General features: G+C 33.5%; 2 protein-coding genes and 1 long non-coding RNA gene across 6 annotated transcripts in view; all 3 read right to left on the bottom strand.

Annotated features, from left to right (window-relative positions):
• The window catches only part of LOC105127844 (uncharacterized), a 1,349-nt gene extending 837 nt beyond the window's left edge, over positions 1-512 (bottom strand). Inside the window, exon 1 of the long non-coding RNA XR_842709.1 lies at positions 454-512. This is a non-coding gene — a long non-coding RNA (uncharacterized LOC105127844). The remainder of the gene's footprint in view (positions 1-453) is intronic.
• The window catches only part of LOC105127846 (ubiquitin-fold modifier 1-like), a 10,327-nt gene extending 6,819 nt beyond the window's left edge, over positions 1-3,508 (bottom strand). The window contains exons 1-3 of one of the 4 annotated variants that reach the window (XM_011029295.1): positions 3,333-3,508; positions 3,195-3,236; positions 3,020-3,075 (exon numbers count right to left, since the gene is read on the bottom strand). In XM_011029295.1, the coding sequence (XP_011027597.1) occupies positions 3,020-3,075; positions 3,195-3,236; positions 3,333-3,421 (187 nt within the window). In that variant the 5' untranslated portion in view covers positions 3,422-3,508. Of the gene's footprint in view, positions 1-3,019; positions 3,076-3,138; positions 3,237-3,332 lie in introns of all 4 variants that reach the window. The other 3 variants (XM_011029293.1, XM_011029294.1, XM_011029292.1) reach the window with 3 other exon arrangements.
• A 3,793-nt stretch (positions 3,509-7,301) lies between these two features.
• Positions 7,302-9,004, bottom strand: LOC105127843 (thaumatin-like protein). The gene is made up of 3 exons (XM_011029291.1): positions 8,875-9,004; positions 7,599-8,262; positions 7,302-7,495 (listed from the first exon to the last, which is right to left on the bottom strand). The coding sequence occupies exons 1-3, from the start codon at positions 8,930-8,932 to the stop codon at positions 7,372-7,374; spliced, it is 846 nt and encodes a 281-aa protein (XP_011027593.1). The 5' UTR covers positions 8,933-9,004; the 3' UTR covers positions 7,302-7,371.
• Between the last annotated feature and the right edge of the window lie 7,317 nt (positions 9,005-16,321).

The raw sequence follows: 16,321 nt of genomic DNA, 5'->3' as shown, positions 1-16,321 counted from the left end.
GGGCATCCAATAATCCTCTGGGTCTACAAACAATGCAAAAATGTTTTGACTTTTCAACCTTGGAAACAAGGCTCAATCTTTCAAGGTACTGCATTGCGAAAAAAACAGTTTAGCAGGGACTGAACAAATAGTTCACATGAGATCATTTTCCCACCTTCGATTACATTTGGTATTTTTTGAATACCAATTTGAGGTGGGAAAATGATCTCATGTGAACTATTTGTTCAGTTACCAAATGTAATCGACATCTCAGTTGAGTGCAAAAGCATCAAGAGAGCAGCCTTCTACTTTTGAAAAGGAAAAACCACTGGATGTTTAGTTATCCCACAGTCACATAGAATTTAAAAGCTTTTCTCAATAAAAGAAACTGGGTTGAACCAGAATATTTTAAACCGACTGAAACCCTCCATTCTATGTTGGCTTGTATATTTTTCATGAGCTTTTTCAGAACATGTTGTCCCGAATTCAAGTTTCTTTCAACTCTAAAAGAAGAGATGCTTTCAGGTACAAAATTCACAGAAAAGTTGAAAGTACTGCACCGGTGATGGGTTTTTTGTGACAGTCACAAAAAAACCTCTTACTTTAGAGAAACAACAGATCACTTTTCAAATACAAGACGCAGAAAACTCATGCTACCCGTTTACCAACTCTAAATTTCAAAGCGAGAGAGGGTAAACATGCCAAACAAAATGAGATGACGCAATCGTCAAAACAATCAATTTTTTCAAGGAAATCTCGAATCCCAGGGACAAGGCAACTATAAAGCAGGAGAGTTTTTTTACAGAAATCTCAAGTGCTTGCATGCGTCTAAATCAGTTGTTGAAAACCATCCAATACCATCCCAATAAAACAATTCTGGTTTTATGTATGGAAAAAAGAGGCAGAAATTGAATAAAAAGGAGATGCAGAAATTGAATGATAATTTTTCTCACACACCACCAAATCAAAGTCCAAGACAAGCACAGACAAAAATAGAATTCCAGCAGAACTGCTGCAGGGCATCCAATAATCCTCTGGGTCTACAAACAATGCAAAAATGTTGACTTTTCAACCTTGGAAACAAGGCTCAATCTTTCAAGGGACTGCATTGCGAAAAAAACAGTTTAGCAGGGACTGAACAAATAGTTCACATGAGGTCATTTTCCCACCTCAACTTGGTATTCAAAAAATACCAAATGTAATCGAATGATGATACACTGGTTCAACCATCTCAGTTGAGTGCAAAAGCATCAAGAGAGCAGCTTTCCACTTTTGAAAAGGAAAAACCACTAGATGTTTAGTTATCCCACAGTCACATAGAATTTAGCAGCTTTTCTCAATAAAAAGAACGGGGCTGAACCAGAATATTTTAAACCGGCTGAAACCCTCCATTCTATGTTGGCTCGTCTATTTTTCATGAGCTTTTTCAGAACATGTTGTCCTAAATTCAAGTTTATTTCAACTCTAAAGGAAGAGATGCTTTCAGGTACAGAATTCACAGAAAAGTTGAAAGTACTGCAGGGGCAATGGGTTTTCAAGTCACAAAGAAACCTTTTACTTTAAAAAAACAACAGATCACTTTTCAAATACAAGATGCAGAAAACTCATGCTAACCGTTTACCAACTGTAAATTTCAGAGCGAGAGAGGGTAAACGTGCCAAACAAAATGAGATGACACAATCATCAAAACAACCAATTTTTTCATGGAAATCTCGAATCCAAGGGACAAGGCAACTATAAAGCAGGAGAGTTTTTTAACAGAAATCTCAAGTGCATGCTTGAGTCTAAATCAGTTGTTGAAAATCATCCAATACCATCCCAATAAAAAAGTTCTGGTTTTATGTATGGAAAAAGGAGAGGCAGAAATTTAATAAAAAGGAGAAGCAGAAATTGAATCATAGTTTTTCTTACACGCCACCAGATCAAAGTACAAGACAAGCACAGAACAAAATAGAATTCCAGCAGAACTGCTGCAGGGGCATCCAATAATCCTTTGGGTCTACAAACAATGCAAAAAAGTTTTGACTTTTAAACCTTGGAAACAAGGCTCAATCTTTCAAGGGACTGCATTGCAAAAAAACAGTTTAGCAGGGACTGAACAAATAGTTCACATGAGATCATTTTCCCACCTCAAATTGGTATTCAAAAAAATACCAAATGTAATCCATGATGAGATGCTGGTTCAACCATCTCAGTTGAGTGCAAAAGCATCAAGACAGCAGCCTTCCACTTTTGTAAAGGAAAAACCACTAGATATTTAGTTATCCCACAGTCACATAGAATTTAGCAGCTTTTCTCAATAAAAGGAACATGGTTGAACCAGAATATTTTAAACCGACTGAAACCCTCCATTCTCTGTTCTCATGTCTATTTTTCATGAGCTTTTTCAGAACATGTTGTGCCAAATTCAAGTTTCTTTCAATTCTAAAAGAAGAGATGCTTTCAGGTACAAAATTCACAGAAAAGTTGAAAGTACTGCAAGGGCGATGAGTTTTTGAGTCACAAAAAAACCTCTTACTTTAAAAAAACAACAGATCACTTTTCAAATACAAGACGCAAACAGCTCGTGGTAGAAACGATCAAAAGTTAAACAACAGTTCACAGCGTGATAATTTTGAAATGTCAAATTGGTGGTTAGCGAAACTGAAACTGCATGTGATCAATGATGTAACATGGGTTCAGGCATCTCAGCTAATAGAACATGCTCCATTAGATGCCACAATTCATAACCTTATGTTTGCATAAGGTTAAAATCAGTTACAAGTATTCTACGCTCGAACACGATTAGGAGCTTTTGGTCTCAACACTATCGTATAAGATCTCATCAAATTATTTTAAAGGACCTCAATATTTTACTGCTCTCATATTTACATAAGCACTTTCTCATTATATGTAACAAAAAAGAAAAGAAAGTTATGAGGCGATGTTTTTTTCTTAATTTATCGGAGGCATGTATTTATTGATAATAAATAATAAGCGAATGCTAAATTATAAATTGTTCTAGACAATAAGACTAACAAACACAAAGGGAGAGAATTACCGTTGGTAATGATAGCGCTGGTTTGGGGAGGAACTTTGAATTCCTCGGCAGCGAATTTGAGAACGGCCGGGAAAGGGGCTGAGACAATAAGACTAACAAACACAAAGGGAGAGAATTACCGTTGGTAATGATAGCGCTGGTTTGGGGAGGAACTTTGAATTCCTCGGCAGCGAATTTGAGAACGGCCGTGAAAGGGGCTGCTTCCGGTACGCTAAATCTGAAATTTCAAAAATTAACAGATTGAATTAAAAGAGATAAACCACAATTAACATGAAAGGAAAGGAAAAAAAGAAATTGAAGGGAATTAACGTACACTTTGAAAGGGAGCTTTGGATCGGAGGTGAGCGTCACTTTGAACGACACCTTTCCACCACCACCTGCAGCAGCACCGCCACTCGCCATTTTTCTTCTCTGTTGAGATTTTGGAAACGGACCTGGGACAGATCTTACCGCGTTATATATACGCACTGCTTATGCTGGACGCGTCTTGCGTAACCTTAACGCAGCACTGAGAAATCTAAGAAGGATGGGCCGTACTTGACTTCTGCCTCGGTTTATATTTAGTGGGCTGGGTTTAAGTACGGCCCATTTTGTCTACGGTCCAGTGCTCTTCCGGCTCAGGTACGTTGATTGGGAATTTCGATTAGGGTTTAAAAAACAGAGCTTAATAGTTAATTGTGAATTTTCTTTAGTTAAAGGGAATTCACTTATTTCTAGGGAAATCGAGGGTTTAATTATAAGAAAAATACTGGAGGGAGTTGAGATTTATAGAGGGTTCTGGGGATAGAGGGGTGGTTGACTTTTTTTATGGAATCACATAAAAAACATATATTTTTTTTTTTATATGAGATAAAATTAATGTGTTATACATTATTAAAAAATTAATAAAAATATAGTTATGTTTAATTTTTAAATAATATTTTGTGTTAAAATATATATTAGTAATTTTTTTTTAAAAAAAATATTTTTTACATCAAAATATTAAAATAACTTAAAAACACTAAAAATATATTAATTTAAAATTAATAAAAAAATAAAATATTTTTAAAAATATTTTTTATATAAAAAAACTAACATCTGAGTAGCTTGTGACTTTCCCCGCTGTTCATTTTTTCGGGTTTAATAATTGAAGGAAGATTTTTAATCTTAGCTAGAGAAATGGAAACAAAAGAAAACAAATAATACTTGAATGTGTTTTTTTTTCCTTGAATAGTGAAAAAAAGAATCATAATGGTTGATGAAAAATATTTTTTTATAAAAGATGTTAAAAAACAACTTATTTATAATATTTATATTGTTTAAGTTGAATTAACTCAACCCGTCAAAATAGAATAATATAGATATTGTTTTTTTAAAACTTCGATTTGGAGCAATTGCTGCCCCACTCAAATAAGAGGGTAAAATAATTCCAAGGTGTCTCAAGTTTTGAAAATTAGTTATATTGACCCCTCGTTTTAATTTTGATCACTTAAGACCTTTCATTATTTTTTTATTTTTATTATTTTTGATTAATGTGGGTGTCCGGGCCAGCTTGCGCGCACCACGACTAATCCCACGGGCCCTGAAGTTAACGACCATGTAAGCCTCCAGTGGCCATCATATGAGCAACCAAGGATTCGAACCTGAGACTACAGAGGGAACAAACCCCTTGATCCTAAGCTCTTACCACTTGGCCACCACCTAGATGGTTAAGACCTTTCATTATTATTATTATTATTATTGATGGTCATGCATGCTCCCCCAATCATTAATGATGTTTATTTCAAGAAATTAATGTATATCACATGGACGGTTCAGATTAATCTATAAAAAAACTGAGAATCAAAATTGAATAAAACAATAAAAAGAAAAGGAGCCGTAATAAAAATTATTATGTTTAAATAAAACCTAAAATTTAAAAAACACAAGAATACTTCAAAAGTAATTAAACTTTATTCAACTTCATCTCTTCACTGCTCTCTTCTTGAATTTTGATATTTTCATGATTTTCTTTTCCCAAAAAAAACATAAATTTTGGTTTTGAAATATTTTTAATTTCTCTCTTATTTACTTTTACCACATGGCTCCATCAGAAAACCTGATCTCATAAAATTGACATTATAATTCTAATATTTTTAGTTTTAAATTATTATTTTTAATGTTTGGATTGTTTTTATTTGTTGATATGAAAAATAATAAATAATATTATTTTAATATATTTTAAAATTAAAAAAATTAAAAAATAATCTCAACACATTTCCGGTAAATTTCTCAAATTATTAACCACAGACATAGATGGATGGACCACACTTGACCAACCACTGGGAGTGTAAGGTATCATGCAACCGAAGTTAAACTAGAGGTAAACCATTATTCGTGCGGTGAGGAGATTTTCAAAATCTATTTTTATTTAATTATATAATAAAAATTTATATTTTAAATAACTATAGCAATCTAAATCATGGAAAAGTATCATCTATTTAGGTTTTTATTTTTTTCATTTATTATTGTTTCAATAAAATCATGCATTTTTTATTTGTAGGATAAATTTTTTAATGAAAGCATATACAGATAAAATAAACATTCATAATAATTCAAATTTCAACGTAGGATAAAAGGTAAAAAAAATTTTCATGTTTTTTTTAATATAAAAAGGTGCTATTTTAAAGAAATAGTGGACATTATATGAAAATAATTTCCATTCAAAACATAAAAAAAGTCACAACATGATAATTCTAATGGAACAATATAAAAGGAACGATAGAACAATTAATTTCAGAAAATTATAGCATAGAAAATAAGGTCTTATTAAATGTTCATCAACAATTGTTTTTAAAAAAAAACATGCAAATTATATTTATAATTTTTTTTATAAATTAATTGATAATATCATAATAAAGAGCCCATAATTTATTTTAAAATTAATATTTTTAATTATCAAAAATTTATTAACACCAATTACAGACAAAATAAAGAAATTAATCATCACTGTGAGAAGTGAAAAATCGACACACATGCATGAAGGTTAATTTTGATTGTTAAAACTCATCTATTTAAATTTTAATATAAACAATTTTTTTACTATCTTGGAGATAATTAAAATAAATATTCATAAGGATCTAAATTTTGAGAAAAAATGTGTTTCTCCAGTTGAAATTCATTTTTGTTTTTTGTTTTTATTTTGATAGAGATGTGGATTTTTTATTAATAAAAACTTACAGCAATTAAAATAAATATCTATCAAAACTCAGATGAATTAAATTAAGCAAGAAAAAATATTATTTGGCCAAAGCTTTACTTTTTTTTATGTTGTTTTATTCTTAATTTCGAGAGAAAATATTTTTTTATAAAAATGACGGTTATTTAAATAAAAACTTATCATGATTTGTAAAGTAACTTTAAGGAAAAATAATAATATTTTAATTATTCTCATGCAGCTACATAAAAAAAAATGGAGATGGTACGTAATATAGAAACCGATAATGATAAAAATACATGTTCTTGTTGAATATTTATACCACCGTTTTAAAAAACTCGTGCACGTTAGTTTATATGAAATCATTAAAAAAAAATATTATAATTAAAAATATTACAATAAAAACTTAAATATCATTTAAATAACATGGATTAACTTGTTGTTTTTTCAAAATCACTGTAATTAATTATCTAAACAGTAGTTTTTTCAGAGATAAAAAATACAACAGCCTAGACAAGCCAGCAAATGCACTCCGATGCGGTTGGGAAGTCCACGCGCCTGGGCTCTATAGCCCAAGCCAGGGCTTTTTTTTTTTTTTTTTAATAACAGACTACTCACCATATATCTTCCATGCTAAGTGAGTGTTTCGTTACGTGGTTAATTCCATGTTTGGAGCAACCACGTCAATTTAATTATTTGATAATGTTCCAAAAATAAATTTATATTCATAAAACCTACTATTAATTGTGGTTACAAGTTTATAAGAAGCTGTAATTATTTGATATCAAGAATTATTTGTATTAATAAACATTAAAAAATAGCTATAACTAAATATTAAATTAAAATATTAAAAGATAGATATCCATTACCGTATTTCCATATTTGATCTATTATACACTAAGTTGTGTTTATGTTTCTGATTTTACCAGATGTTTTAAAGTTTCTTATAACTTATAATCTAATATATAATTATGACATGGTTAAATTATTTGGCCGCGCTGCAAGAGGTGCGAATGGATAGGATGGTATATTCTATAAAAAATAAACAAATGACATTCTGTTTTTTTTTAGAATGAACAAATCAAGTTGTACAAGGTAAAGCTCACGGAATTAAAATGAGACTTCCTTTAAATTTCAAAAAATATAAAAATGTGTTTTCTTACTTGAAAACTATTTATCAGAAAGTAATAAACAGTGGCACTGCGAACACGAGAGCCCACCATCTGGTAATCAATGATTCCAGGCCTTCTGATCCACTGCAAACAAGCCTGTTGTCATGGTAGGTGCAAACTGCTTGCTTCCTGAAATCAAGACAACAGTACTGTTAATCTGTGTTTATGAATCATTATATACAGTAGAGATTGAAAATCTTAGTATCTGTAGATGTTCTTCCTGTTTACTGACCTGGACGAGCAAAAGGAAACAATATAATCAGTCCCTGAGCACGTAAAAATACTGGTAGGATCATCATATGCATAGCTATAAGCAGTAGGGCATGCTTCTTTGAACTTCTTTGAATAATATGTAGGTTGACAAACCACAGGGTTTCCATAAACTCCCCTGCAACAATATTCATCCGTGTTGAACACATCACAAGCGCTTCGACAAGCGATAACCTTTCCGTTGGACTTAACAGCGAGCTCGGAAGGACAAGTATCCCTCAGATCTGCATCACAACCAGCAACGCTGCAGTTTCCTTTACCATTTACTGGTGTAACGGCTATTGGCAAATTAAAACCGTCGACAAGGCTGACATCGTAAAAGTCGAGTGTTGTTAGGGTAAATTCAGCAAGGGAGGCCGGGGTCTCACCGGAGGCCTTGCATTTCAGGGATGTGCCACAGGGCCCCGTCTTGCATGAACCACTTCCATTTTTATCGAATTTGCAGCCTGTTCTGCCCCATATCCGGCCACTCCAGCCAACCGGAGCAGTGAAAACAATTGATTGTCCTGATTTTAACTCAAATCCACCACCGTTGAAGTTGTCACCTGGGGTGACAGCCGGCCATACCGTTTCTTGGCAATAATTAACTATGGTAAAAATCCTCGCACACTCCATCATTTTTGGCCCTGCGGGTCACGAAAATTGAGATAAAAATGGGAAAAAAATTATTATTGACGAGATCCAAAATGTTTAATTTAATGCCAGCTGCTAGTTATCTAATTTTCTTTATTGTATAATTTATGAAAAATGGCTTTCAAATTTAAATCATACTTTAAAATTTTATTTATTTTTAAACAACTTATGATAAAAATAAGTTAAATTCAAAAATATTTTTAGCATAAACTAATATTTTTTTATAAAATAAGATACATAAGTAGTCACAGTCAATAAGTTACAAGTTAAAAGATCTTAGTTTTTAATTAAAGCTAGACTTTGACGCCATTCCGTGACAACCCTTTTCATTAAAGTTACAAATTGCTTTAACCAAAATATTTATCATTTTTATGTAAAAATAATAAAAAAAACAAATGAAATATAAATATTTTTAATCCTAATTAGATTTAAAAAATAAGCATCTTGGTCGTCAATATATAGTGTAGCAACAAGCTCCCCAAACCAAAGACGTGTAGTACTGTAGTATGTCATGACGACATTGCTGAATAAATTAACAGAATTAACTAATTAATTACAAAAATAAAGAAGAACAAAAAACTGATAAAGATTTAGAAAGCATTTACCTGATGAAATCAGGAGTAGAATCAGCAGTAGCGGCAAATGCACACGGAGACTTGCCATCTTTCTTATTTTGCTTGGTGTGCTCTCTATAGAGGAGGAAGATTTAAAATGTAACCGGCATATAAAGCAGAGTGGCGAAGAATACGTGTGGAGGAAGGGATAGTAAAATCAAAACACGAGTCCATTCTAGGGATGCTGCAGGGCAAAGCTGTATGATTCTTTTCCTAATCCTTTCATGCAAGTTTGTTCAGGTTCCGTTCATTCCTTTTTCTCTGCTTTGCTTTTCAATTTCATGCATCAATGGGACCGGTGGATTTGGAACCCGAATAAAAAAAGAAGCCACAGTGGATCAGCAGAGCCGGCCACCTTGTGATGATTAATCAAACTGTAATCCGTCTCCACTTTTTTGCACTCAAGTATTCATTTGTCTTTATAATTTATACTTGCTATTTTTCCAGCAATACGTTATGTTACGAGTCAATTTTTTTTAACATTAAAAAAAACTAAATAATGATAATCCGAATTCGCTTAAATTCACTTAAAGAACCCGTGGAATATATGATCAGGATATCTCGTAGAATGAAAAACAAAAAAATTATAAAATTAAAATCCTGATAAACTAATATAAAAGGATATATAAAAATTAATTTAAAAAAAAATTAAGTTAACCTGGTTCACTCCAGTAACTTATTACCCATAACATAATATTAAAATTAAAAAATAATCGAGATCAACCTTGTTCACCTTTTTAATTTTTTTATTTGAAAGATAATGAAATAATTTTACTATTTGAAAAAAAGAAGATGTAGAAGCTCCTCTAATCCTTTACCTTGTTGTTTGCATTTTAATGGTATTTATATCATTTAACTACATGTAAAAAGTTGGTAAATAATTATATCCTGATTAATTTTATAATATTAAAGGAATTCCTTAAAAAATATCATTTTACCTTATAAAAAGAATATTTAATTTTTTTAATAAAAAGAAAATACATCATTATACTGTAACAATCCATAATACAATAAGTCTAATTCTATAATAAAATACTGGTGGGTTTTAGTTTTTTTAATAGTATTAAAGTATTAGCACTTCAATTTCTATCATTTTTTGTTTTGTTTTTTATTGCAAGCCAAATTAATTTTTTTAATTGAAAAAAAAAAGCTGCTAGCCTATTTTATAGTAGAAAAAAATTAAACCTTATGAGGTTAAACTAATGCAATTTGATTAACTTGATGAGTTTAAAATCAACTTGAATGATAAAAAATAATAACAAAAATAAATGTTTATAAAATAAAAAATAACAAAATATTTATTCAAGACTGCGATAACTTAATAAAAATAAAATACAACAACTTATAAAAACCAATTTAGAATAAACCAAATATTGGTCATGGGGGCAATTGGATGGGCTAGTGCTCTTAAGCCATAATAAAATAGCATAAGCATATAAGTCTATAGCTTAGACTCATCTATCTGGGTTTTAATAAATTTTTATTTTTTAAAAGAACAAACAATATGTTTTTATGACCTTGTTTTTTTTATAAAAAAAAAACAGGCGACACATTACTTGTTGTGCTAGGATTTCAACACATGAAAGGTTGCCATAAAATTATGATAGAGGTGTTTTACACTAAATAATTTATTCTTCAACCATTTTTTGACATGAAAAGACAAAAAATAAACATTATAGAAAAGTAAATGAATTTGTTTATACCTTTTAATAACCAAAAAAATCCAAAAATAAAAAATAAACCTGAAACCTATAATTGTTTTGAGATTAGATTTATTACCTTATATTATTTTAAGGTGATAGAATATCCAAGTGGAACTCCTCTCATTTAATAAAATATATTGATATCAAAATTAATTATTTTAATAGTTAAAATCCTTGTCAGTCATATTTTATTTTTACTACTAGAATTCAACAACTCTCTCTCATATATTAATCCATATATTAAGAAGAAAATAAATTTTTTTATTAAAATTGAATATTAAAAAATCTAGAGAGGCTACAAAGTTATCACTTGAAAAGCAAGATAACCAAAATAAATCTTTCACGGCTTTAAAATTCCCACACATTTTCTTGGCATTTTTAACTTTGATATTCAATCTTTCAATTTGATCATCTCTTGACAAATCAAAGGAAGTTGAGTACTAGTGTGGCCATAAAATGATTAATTCGTAGAGAAAAAAATAAACTACCAAATTAAAAAAAAATACTGTGGATTCCTGGAAAAAAAAAATCTACGCCTTATAAGGAAATCACCATAACCTCAGCTCATTAGTGATTTACTTTCATGTATAGCACTTTAATTCTTGTAGTCTTATTTATGACTGTATATTCGATCATTAAACTCTTCCCTTAACAGTCATAGTAATTGTATTATATATATACAGTATTACAATGAAATATATTGTAACCGTGTCAATTCATTTGTAATAATCCTTTTATGGTATCAGAGCTCTCTTCTCCCACGAGATTAGAAACGTTCATCATGTCAACCAATGGCAACCCTATTCCTCTCTCAGACTCTGCGTCTTTGCTTCCCCTTGTTACCATCAATACTTCAAGTCAATTACCTTACAAACTCACACCCTCAAATTATCCTTCCTGGCGTGCAACTTTTCTCACTATTCTCATTGGATATAATCTAATGAAATATTTGGATGGCACTCTGCAATGCCCTCCTACACCTGATGCAAACTCTTCTACCTCTACTGTGGCACTCCATACACACTGGAACAGGCAGGACCAGCTGTTGTTGAATGCCATTTTTGCTTCTGTATCTGAAGCAGTTATGTCCCTCATTGCTATGACCACTACAAGCCGTGATGCCTGGCAACATCTCGCTCGCTTGTTTGCCAGCAAATCTCGGGCTAGGATTATGCAGTTAAAAGAAGATCTCACCCTTATTCAAAGGGGATCTCGCACGGTGTCTGAGTTTCTTCATGCGGTCAAGCTGATTGCAGATGAACTCTCGTTGATTGATGCACCTGTTTCAGATGATGATTTGACATTATATGTGCTTAATGGTCTTGGCTGTGAATTTAGAGATATGGTGGCTCCCATACGCACGAGAGAAACTGCCTTATCCTTTGCAGAATTGCATGATCTATTAATTGGACATGAACATTATCTCAAACGTATGGATGGACAACCTTCCTCAAATCTAGTTGTCACAGCTAACTCCTCTCAAAGAAGGTCATCAAATCCTCGGTTCAAACACAATAAAAATCGTTTTAATCGTTACAATACAAGTTCTACCAAGAGGCCGTCTGTTGTCTGCCAAATATGTGATCATCCTGGTCACACTGCCAAGAACTGTGTTAAATTGCAATCTTCACCTTCTGCAAATTACACCTCTTCTACTTCAGCGAAAGGCAAATGGCTTCTTGACTCTGCCGCTTCGCATAATATCACGTCTGATTTGGCTAATCTCTCTATTCACTCTGAGTATGATGGTCAAGATGAGGTGGTTCTTGGTGATGGTAAAGGTTTGCATATTGCTAATATTGGTTACACTACTATCCCCTCTCCTTCCCGTTCTTTTTGTTTAAAAGACGCTTTGCATGTGCCCCTCCTTCACAAAAACTTAATATCAGTTCATAAATTCACTCATGATAATAATGTTGTTGTTGAATTTCACCCTTTCTTTTATCGCGTGAAGGATCCGATAACGGGAGCAGTGCTCATGCAAGGCAAATGTGAAGATGGTGTCTATCCTGTGGAACTATGTCCTCCTTCGTCTCAAGCTCATGTTGTCACTCTAGCTGGCACACGTGCTTCCCTTGATCATTGGCATCACAGGCTGGGACATCCCAGTTCCAAACCTTTGTCTTCTATTCTTCGCAGTTATAATTTACCAGTGTCTTCATCTCAGTCCTCTTCATTATCTTGTGTTTCATGTCATTGCAATAAATCGCACAAATTGCCATTTAGTGTCACGTCCCTTACCAGTCATGCTCCACTTGAATATTTATATGCTGATGTTTGGGGTCCATCACCGGTTCCTTCCATTGACGGCTATCGTTATTATGTACTTTTCGTTGATCATTTTACAAAGTATTGTTGGTTCTATCCTATGCATAACAAGTCGAATGTATCTCCTTTATTTATTCAATTTGCAACCATGATTGAAAATCAGTTCTCTAGTAAAATTAAGAACTTTTATTCCGATAATGGTGGTGAATTTATCAAACTCAGATCTATTTTGGCTGCTTGTGGTATTAGTCATTTTACCACTGCACCGCATACCCCCCAGCAAAACGGCACTGTTGAACGTCGCCATCGACATATTGTCGATACTGGTATGGCCCTTTTACATCATGCTTCAGCCCCTTCCACTTATTGGACATATGCCTTGGCTACGGCGGTTTATCTTATTAATCATCTTCCCACTATATTACACTCACGTAAGAGTCCTTTTGAAATTTTATTTGGAAGAATTCCTGACTATCATAAGCTGCGCACATTTGGATGTCAATGTTATCCCTGGCTTGTTCCATATCACACAAATAAGTTTCAATCCAAATCCTATCCTTGTATCTTTCTTGGGTATTCCAACACCCAACATGCATTCCAATGTCTGCATCTTAAAACAGGTAAAATTTATCTCTCGCGTCATGTTACGTTTGATGAAAGCATTTTTCCTTTTACAAAAGCATCATTCTCTACTCCTCAGCATGTTGCCTCCCCGTGTCCTGCTCCTTCTTCTCCTGCTCCTGTTCCTCCTGTCTACATGGTTCCATTGGATAATTCTACCCTCACATCTACCGGGCCTGAAGCTACTGCCCCCGTGACTCTGTCTCCTACACCAGGTATGACTTCTCCTTCTTTTGCATCTCCTTTACCTGTTGAACCTGTGCTTCCCACCTGTACTCACTCCATGGTTACTAGGGCTCAAAACAATATTTTTTGTCCTAAGCAACTCTCGGTTACTACAAAGCATCCACTTGCATTACCATTGGAACCCACCTGCGTCTCTCAAGCTCTCAAAGATCCTAGGTGGCGTAAAGCCATGGCAGATGAATTTACTGCCTTAGTCTCTTATGGTACTTGGCGTCTGGTTCCTCGACCATCAACTTCCAACTTAATTGGCTGCAAATGGGTGTTTAGAATTAAACGCAATCTGGATGGTATAGTGGAACGGTTCAAAGCTCGCCTTGTGGCCAAGGGATTTAATCAACGACCGGGTGTTGATTATACTGAGACATTTAGTCCAGTCATTAAACCGACCACCATTCGCCTCATTCTCTCCATTGCTCTGTCAAATAACTGGCCTCTCAAACAGCTTGATGTAAATAATGCGTTCCTTTATGGTCAGTTAACAGAACAAGTGTTTATGCATCAACCTGCTGGTTTCATTGATCAGACCTATCCTAATCATGTTTGATGTCTTCAGAAGTCTATCTATGGTCTCAAACAGGCACCTAGAGCCTGGTATACTGCTCTACGCTCTAGCCTCCTTGAGATGGGTTTCTTTAATTCCAAGTCCGACAGCTCCTTATTCATCTTTCATAAAAATGATGTTCTGCTCTATGTGTTAGTCTATGTTGATGACTTAATCCTCACAGGCAATAACACTACATTTCTGCAGCATGTTGTCACCTCTTTAGGTGCAATATTTTCTCTTAAGGACCTGACTGATCTACACTATTTTCTTGGCGTGGAAGTCATACCGGTTCCGCAAGGTCTATTTCTCTCTCAAAACCGTTATATTCATGATCTTCTCATCAGGCTCAATATGGCTGGCGCCAAGATGGTTCACACCCCTATGTCTGTGTCTACAAAGCTTATGATTGATGATGGTTCAGCCAACTGTGATGCCACTGAATACAGACGCACCATCGGCTCTCTTCAATATCTCTCACTCACTCGTCCAAACTTAGGTTTTGCAGTCAATCGTCTAGCTCAGTTCATGCATAAACCAACGGTGACTCATTGGCAACATGTTAAATGACTCTTGCGCTATATCAAACAGACCATGCATTTTGGTCTCTTGCTGCGTCGCCAATCCCACCCCGTACTTCATGGATTCTCTGATGCTGACTGGGGTGGCAATCTTGATGACCGTAAGTCCACTACAGCATATATAATCTTCCTGGGTAATAATCCTATCAGCTGGCGTACTAGGAAACAAAAAGCTATAGCTCGCTCCTCTACAGAAGCTGAATACAGAGCTCTTGCCACCGCAGCTTCTGATATTGCATGGATCAAATCTCTCCTTGATGAACTAGGTCTCATGTTACGTGAACCGCCTCTACTGCTTTGTGATAATGTTGGAGCCACTCAGCTGAGTCTTAATCCGGTTCTGCATTCCCGAATGAAACATATTGCTATTGACCTCCACTTTGTTCGTGACTTTGTTCATCGTGGTCACCTGCGTGTTGCTTATGTGCACACGGATGATCAACTTGCTGACTTGCTGACAAAGCCACTGCCTAGGTCTCGTTTCACTCTGCTGCGTGACAAAATCAACGTTGCTGATGGAACGTCCATTTTGAGGGGTCGTATAAGGAAATCACCATAACCTCAGCTCATTAGTGATTTACTTTCATGTATAGCACTTTAATTCTTGTAGTCTTATTTATGACTGTATATTCGATCATTAAACTCTTCCCTTAACCGTCATAGTAATTGTATTATATATATACAGTATTACAATGAAATATACTGTAACCGTGTCAATTCATTTGTAATAATCCTTTTACGCCTTTCAGTTTTTTTTTAAAAATATAATTTCCAGTTTTATTAAACAATACGAAAAGTTCTCAAAACTCCTTTCCTAACCACCCCTTCGCTGAAAATTGATATACGTACAATGATGATCTACATGTGTCAGTTCGGGTTTGCATTCGTAGGCTTAAAAAAAAAAAAACAGTTTTCATGTGCTTTGGGCTAGGCCTCAGTCGTCGACATGGACACGTGGCTGTAAAGAGCTATTATAACGGGCTGGAGGGGTGCAGAATGCAGATCCTTTTCTTTATGACGATATGGAAGGCTTTTATCAGGCCGTACTAATAAAGATAGGGACATCTCCGGGTCAAGTAAATGCTGCCAAATTATAGACATCCACGTCGCTGGTCCGAATAATTTTTTTTTTAAATATAAAAAATATTAAAAACATGAAGAGTTTCTTAATTGGTTTATTAATTGTTTAATAAGTTAATTTTAATGTCTCATGAATTTAATTTTTTATTTTACTTAATTTTTTAATTAATTCAAATAAAAATTAAATTAATTAATTTTATTAGTCTAAATATAATTTTATAATGAATAAAAATATAATCTAACTTTTAATAAAATATTAAAATAATAATTTCTTAAAAAATTATTAAAAAAGTAACAGATTTGATTAATCTCAATCCCAATAAAACATGTCATAAGCTATATAGGTTTAATAATCTTTTTATAAATAATTTTTTTAATTGCATGTGAAAACAGTAATC

This window comes from Populus euphratica, unplaced genomic scaffold (genome assembly GCF_000495115.2).
Source record: "Populus euphratica unplaced genomic scaffold, PopEup_1.0 scaffold93.1, whole genome shotgun sequence".
Classification (NCBI taxonomy): Eukaryota; Viridiplantae; Streptophyta; class Magnoliopsida; order Malpighiales; family Salicaceae; genus Populus; species Populus euphratica.
Note: the sequence above shows the minus strand (reverse complement) of the source record. Positions and strands in the feature narration are given on the sequence as shown.

What these genes read in the sequence shown, in the direction of transcription:
- LOC105127843 (XM_011029291.1), bottom strand. Translation starts at nt 8,932, where the DNA reads ATGGCAAGTCTCCGTGTGCATTTGCCGCTACTGCTGATTCTACTCCTG. An exon ending in TCTACTCCTGATTTCATCAG is followed by an intron (nt 8,263 to 8,874) that starts GTAAATGCTTTC and finishes CGTGACCCGCAG; the next exon opens with GGCCAAAAATGATGGAGTGT. An exon ending in GTTTCCTTTTGCTCGTCCAG is followed by an intron (nt 7,496 to 7,598) that starts GTCAGTAAACAG and finishes TCTTGATTTCAG; the next exon opens with GAAGCAAGCAGTTTGCACCT.